The sequence below is a fragment of the Cariama cristata genome, unplaced genomic scaffold, assembly GCF_000690535.1.
Source record: "Cariama cristata isolate BGI_N322 unplaced genomic scaffold, ASM69053v1 Scaffold33626, whole genome shotgun sequence".
Taxonomy (NCBI): domain Eukaryota; kingdom Metazoa; phylum Chordata; class Aves; order Cariamiformes; family Cariamidae; genus Cariama; species Cariama cristata.
Genome location: NW_009623227.1, coordinates 1,227 through 7,732, shown reverse-complemented (window position 1 = coordinate 7,732; position 6,506 = coordinate 1,227). Strand labels below are relative to the sequence as shown.

Genomic DNA, 6,506 nt, shown 5'->3' with positions numbered 1-6,506 from the left:
CTGCTTCCGCTTCCGTCATGCTGGGTTGCTGGCGGGCTGCATCAGCCATCTCTGTGGGGAGCGGGCGGTGGGCGGGCTGCCTGCGCGGCCGTCGCCGCCTCTCTATGGCGAAAAGCAAGTTCGAGTATGTGCGGGACTTCGAGACGGACGACACCTGTCTGCCCAACTGCTGGATAGTGGTCCGGCTGGACGGCCGCAACTTCCACAGGTGAAGGCCGGGCTGAGGGCCAATGGCCGGGGCGCTTATAGCAGTGTGGTCGCTATGGCGACGCCTCAGAAAGCAGGAGAACGGGGGCTGGGGTACGGCGGGGCACGGGAGGGAGTTTCCTGGGCCTAAAGGCACTGGGGTTGTGGGCTCTGAGTGCTGTGCCGAGAAGAGGGATCCTGACTAGTGCCGTGCCGTTAGCCTTGGGTGTTCCCTGCCCGACCTGTGTGGATTCTGCAGGTGCAGGGGTTACAAATCCTCCTTTCCACTCTAATCCCCATGAACCCTTCACTCAGCTTCTCCAGGGCACGGGATTACTGCTGGTGTTTTGTCTTCCAGAGCCACGGGCAGCTTTTGGCAGGGTGGTAGGGAAATGGTATGCCAGTGCCTTGAGTGTACTGGACAGCAACTGGTTTACAGGGATATTTGTTTGTGGGTGTGTTCAATGTCTGTGTGGCAATTGCCTTTCTTTGGGATAAAAAGAGCACAGTTCTCTCGAGTGGTAGGTGACACATGTGCTCGCTGGGGATTTGATCTCTGGTTTGGTCATGTGGGGTTCTGGTAAAGCTCTCAAGTTTTGACAAGTTTATCGATAATGTTGCCCTTATCGGATTAAGCATAAAAGGCACCCCAGAAGAAAGTGAGTTTACAGAAAGTCGTATTTGTCATCCTTTTCCAAATAAAATACGCAAACCAGTCATTTTGAAGGACTGGATAGGGTGAGATACTGATGGGAAAGAGAATGGGTTATCCAGAGTTTATAAAAAGAGGTTTTTTGTTAATTGCTTTTCATATCTGGAGGGAATTCTCTGTCAATATTGACAGGATACTGGAAATCAATATTCATAGAAACCAAATATGAGGAAAATTAATGGGTTAGCATTTTTTTAGTAGCTTTTAAAGGGATTCTTATTCAACCATTTTTGCTTTGAAGGTTTTCTGAGCAGCATGAGTTCAAAAAGCCAAATGATGACCGTGCTCTTCATCTGATGACCAAGTGTGCCCAGACAGTGATGCAAGAATTGGAGGATATTGCTATTGCTTACGGACAGAGTGATGAGTATAGTTTTGTTTTCAAAAAGAAGAGTAGATGGTTTAAAAGAAGAGCAAGGTAACAGCTATTTTGATACTGTAGTGAACTTGTTAACATCTCTCTCTAAACCTGTAATTCTTGTTTAGATTTGCCTTTATCTACACATAGAGGTTAGGACTAGAGCTGTGTTTGGGTGCATATGGTACAATTAGTTCAGGTTCTTCATGTGAACTCTTTGCATGTGATCTTTCAGGAAAATAGGATACAGAGTTTTTTAAAAATGTTTTGATGAAACAAATATTAGAAACAAACATTCTTTTAAGAAAAACAAATTCTCTTCCAAACTCCTACTTGATTCTCAGTACTTCCTGTTCTTCAAAAGACTCTGTGCCATTGCTGATCTGTTGGGCCATTATTTAAGAAATGCTGCTATCCACCAGAATTATTGCTAATAATACCTTAGATAATCACAGATATGTAATCATATTGATGTATTTCTTTCTTTTTCCTTTTGCTTTGTGTTTGCAAGTAAGTTCATGACTCATGTGGTCTCCCAGTTTGCCTCAAGTTACGTTTTCTATTGGAAGGATTACTTTAAGGACCAGCAACTTCTGTACCCACCAGGATTTGATGGACGAATTGTGTTGTATCCCAGCAACCAAAATTTAAAGGACTACCTCAGCTGGAGACAAGCAGATTGTAAGCATTTCTAGAAAACCGAGATTTGTGCCGTTGAGTTCTCTTCCTGTCTGAATAGAAATGCCTTTATTGCCATTTGTGTATTTATATATATTTGTATATATAGGTATCAGTGAAAGAACAGCAGGTAGGGTGGGAGCTTTAAATAAACAATGTTAGAATTGCTTTGTGCTTTGTATGGGTACAGAAATACTGGCTGAAATTCTGAGTCTTCATGCTCCAACTATATTTGTTGCATCCCACGAGTAAGTTCAGCACAGGAAATATTAGAATTATTAATAGAATTAATTTATTATTTTTTATGTTCCAGGTTTGTTAGCCAAGGTGTTCTTCTTTAATGAAGACATGTGAATGTTCAAATTCACACCATGTAGCAATGCAGAGTGCTGTATATTCCATGCTAGAACAGACCATTGGATTTACTTTCTAGACTTTTGTTAGTACCTAGTCCCTGTTCCTCAAATGAAGATAATTTATCTTGCACATAAACACCCTTCACCCTCTGCTCTCCCTTTTCAGAATTGTAATGAAATCTGTCTTCTAGTCATTTGTATGATGTGCTGTAGCTTTTAAATGGATCAGAAAGATTTTATCTTCTCTAGCAACTGATATTATTAATTCTCCTTTATTCTTGGCTGTTTCTTGAATATGACTCTGAAAATAAAGCTGTTTTTTCTGAGTAGTCACTCAGATTCAGTAAATACTCTTCTCTTTTTCTGTAGGCCATATTAATAACCTTTATAATACAGTGTTTTGGATGCTTGTACAGCGAAGTGGTTTGACACCAGTGCAAGCCCAGGATAGACTCCAGGTAAGAGTCTCTTGAGGTCATGTTTTTTTCCAGCTACAAAGAAAATCATAATATATGCAAAGCTGTGTCTTGCCTACCAAGCAGCCCTGGCTGGCTTGTCTGTTCTTACTGTAATAATTTTGTGGGTGTAGATTCAACAATTTCTTGAACTGTACAGATGTTAATATGATTAGAAAATAATATATATTTGGTCAAATATTAGCAGGATTTTAATTTCTTAATTAGCAAGTTTAGAAATCTTAGAAATGTCATATAAACATCCAGTATCCATACATGTGAAGTGCAACGGCAGGATTCAGCTACTATTGATTCCCAGTCCCTTCTGTAGTATTTTGTCTCATTGTGCCGACATCAGCAGATTACTTCTGTTTTCTCCTGGAGTCTGCTGACTTTCTTCTATTCATCTTGAAAATGTAGTAAGAGAACCTCTGTGTTTTAATATCCTCATTTAGCAGTTGGAAATAATTCCTCTTTTGGGAGTGGTAATTGAACCTTGTAATTTAAAGGTGAAAAACCTGTATCAATGTCAGTCTTGCCTCCAATATTCACTTACCTTCTACCCTAGAGATTCAGTTTGTGTGTTTGTTTTCTGTAAGAGTACTTTTTCATTTCCTCTCAGGGAACTTTGGCTGGAGATAAGAATGAAATCTTGTTTTCTGAATTCAACATCAACTACAACAATGAACCTTTGATGTATAGAAAAGGAACTGTCTTGATATGGCAGAAGGTAAAAAACTGTATTATCACTTGCTTCATGCTCATGTTTTAACGTATACTGTGGCAGACAAGCTACAATGTAAGATCTCCAGATGTATCCCAAATGTATGTCTATATATAAATATATTTTAAAACTAACCATATTGGCCATATAATGATGTGTAAGGTGACTAATTGTTTTGGAGATGTTTCTGAGATATCTGTATCTATGAGTGTAGTATAAAAACTAGTCTCTGAAGTCTGGCTTAGATACAAATTATGACTGTTGAGATAAAATGTAAATCAACAGATGACAATGTATATGTAGAATTTCACAAGACTGATGTATTTGCTAGATAAATCTCCCTTGTTTAATGAATCATACAGTTGGTTTCTTAGTGTTACCAGCTTTGAAAATTAAGGAAGTATTCTGCTTCCTGAAAAGTGACATTTTAATGACTGTTGTCAGTTTGATATGGTAATCACTGGGGCCTGTGCCAGGCTCTTCACAGGATTAGATCCCAAGTATTTCCACTGCAAAGGAATTACAAACTTTCATTCAGTAAGGTAGCTCAGCTCATAGTATGGTTAGTCCTCTCCTCCTTCTGTAGAGAAGCATAGTAAGGAGTGCAGACTGTTAATGGGGAATTCCATTTAATGATGACTTGGAAATGTTCATCATTCTAGGATGACATCATTGATCCAGAAGCAGTGGAAGAAAGTTCTGTCCTGTGTTTTGTATGAGATGAGACCCCAGAAAATCATAAATGTTTATGGCCTTAGTGTCCTTCTCTACTAGGAGATCTTAACTAGAAATATGTGTGTTTCGTGTGATCAGGCCCCCATCTGTCTACGTTAAGAGGTCTGCCTAACTTGCTCAGCCTGTTGTCTTCTATATGTAAAAAAAAGATAATGCTTTCTTTTCTCTTTTATTTAAATTTTGGCCAACAATTTCTTCTACTTCATTGGAACTAATTAGAACAGATAGAGGCTCCCACCTGGAAATATTTTCCACTTTTTACTTATGCATATTTTTTTCTTGCTAACTGTAGACATCTGCAAGATTTCCCATTTGCTTTATGTAGCTCCAAATTAAATATTGTACTTTACTCAAGAGTACTTGCAATAAGTTATGTGAATTTGTGGGTAATTTCTTCAAGCCATGTGATGATGTCATGCAGTTTGAACTGCTCATGTGGTAATCTTTGAATTGAGAATAGACTCCCTTTCAAAAGGTGCAGTGTCCACATTCTATATTATGCTATAGGGCTGATAGTTGCTTTTGTTGTAGCTTTGCTTCTTGTCCAATTGTGAATCCCCTCTGGAGTTTTATATATCTGCTAATGTGTCAACTGTATTTTCAGATTAATGAAGTCATGACTAAGAAAATAAAACTGCCAAAGGAAGCAGAAGAAAAGGAAGTTGAAGTGACCCGGACTAGGACTAAAGTTGTTCCCCTGCACTGTGACATTATTGGGGACCAGTTCTGGGAGGAATATCCTGAGATTCTCGCTGAGGATAGTTGATGTCTCTGATGAATATAACTGGTAGTTTATGTTTTGCTCTGCTTGGGTTGTTGGCAAGTGAAAAGTAATGAATGGAGGCTGGCAGAGTTTAACCTGTTACCCTCTTCAACAAATACATTGGTTTTAGCACTGTTGTTGCCTGGAAAAAAGACACTGATATGTTGTCTGACATACAAGGGTACGCCCATATGGAAAACTAAAATCATACTATATTTTGGATGTTAAGAACTCATCATAGGTTAAGACTGCTCCTTCCTTGTATGTGCATATTTGTAGAAAAAGTGTACAGAAACTTAATGTGTTTCTATAGCATTTAAACCATGCAGTATTTTACTGAACTGCCAAACTATAAAAAAGCTTGCATATTTGAACAGTTAAAAGCAGAGGAGAAAATAATTCTTTTGATTATTGTTTCAACTGAGATGGACCAGAATACTTCAACTGGCATTTAGTATTACATTTCAAGGCCTGTGTGTTCAGTCAGATTAGTGACAAACTGTTCAACTGCCTAATGTCTCTGATTCTTACCGAAAGGAAATGGAGTAGCCCAGCAGTTTCGTATGACTGATTTTAAAAGCTTTTGCCAAATGTACAGAATTTTTATACTTTTTAAAAATAAGAAATAGAAATAATTGTTTCTTCCCTGCTGTGTTTATTACTTGGCCTTTCTCATTCCTGGGACTTTTACTAGCAATTGATGAAAGTTCCAAACAGTGAAGTTAATAATAAAGACACTGTACAGACTTGAATTCTGTTAGGACATGAGTAGGCATTGTGCTGTCATCTTCTGTGGCCTGGGAAGTCATCTATCTCCTACTGTGCAGTAAAGTGAAAGGCAGCAACACAGGGGAGCATTCCTGGTGCCTGAGAAGAGGGTGCTAACAAGAATTTGTATTGCCGTTCTCTGATTTTTGCTGGGGATGACACAGACGTGGCAGTCCTCACAATACATGTTAGTTAGAGGGAAGGGAGGGAGTGTGTGTTGCCTGGTCTATGCACAGTTTTGTTCTGGTTAAACTATCAGCTAAGACCCTTTGTCAAAACAGTTAAATGATACAACCTCTAAGAGCAGAAATATTTCTGCTAATGTAAAGGGGCTGGTCCCAGTGCAAATGGAATTTGAGGGAAATAACCTATTTCAGTATAGAAATACAGCTATAATTATATAATAGGTATCTATAAGGATATTATTACTGGTTTCAAAAACATGGTGCTAGAACAGTAATCTGGCAAGCTGTTGCTAAGGGAAAGATAGTCAGCAGTTGGGACTGGCCATAAAATGGAAAGAAAAGGATCAAATGTGACTGAAAGAGGCTGGTACTCCCATGAATCCACATAGCAGCCTACTCTCCGTTTCCCTTTTTATTCCCGCAGGAAGAACTTAAACATTTAAGGCAATGGGCATTTTGGTGGTGGTGGTTTGGTTTTTTTGTTTGTGGTTTTGGTTTTTTTTTTAAACGCTAAACAGGTACTGATGTAAACTACTACTTTGAAGTTTCTTTCTGAGATTAAACAATGAGTCTATGCATTTATAAT

At 38.8% G+C, this 6,506-nt stretch overlaps 1 protein-coding gene across 1 annotated transcript; it reads left to right on the top strand.

Annotated features, from left to right (window-relative positions):
• The first annotated feature begins 23 nt into the window (after positions 1–23).
• Positions 24–5,620, top strand: THG1L (tRNA-histidine guanylyltransferase 1-like (S. cerevisiae)). Its single transcript, XM_009702657.1, has 6 exons — positions 24–208; positions 1,140–1,316; positions 1,768–1,937; positions 2,660–2,748; positions 3,368–3,475; positions 4,809–5,620. The coding sequence occupies exons 1-6, from the start codon at positions 105–107 to the stop codon at positions 4,968–4,970; spliced, it is 810 nt and encodes a 269-aa protein (XP_009700959.1). The 5' UTR covers positions 24–104; the 3' UTR covers positions 4,971–5,620.
• Positions 5,621–6,506: the final 886 nt, after the last annotated feature.

Coding starts and splice junctions, on each gene's coding strand:
- THG1L (XM_009702657.1), top strand. CDS start 105: ATGGCGAAAAGCAAGTTCGAGTATGTGCGGGACTTCGAGACGGACGAC. Junction 1,317..1,767: donor TGGTTTAAAAGAAGAGCAAG/GTAACAGCTATT, acceptor TGTGTTTGCAAG/TAAGTTCATGACTCATGTGG. Junction 3,476..4,808: donor CTGTCTTGATATGGCAGAAG/GTAAAAAACTGT, acceptor CTGTATTTTCAG/ATTAATGAAGTCATGACTAA.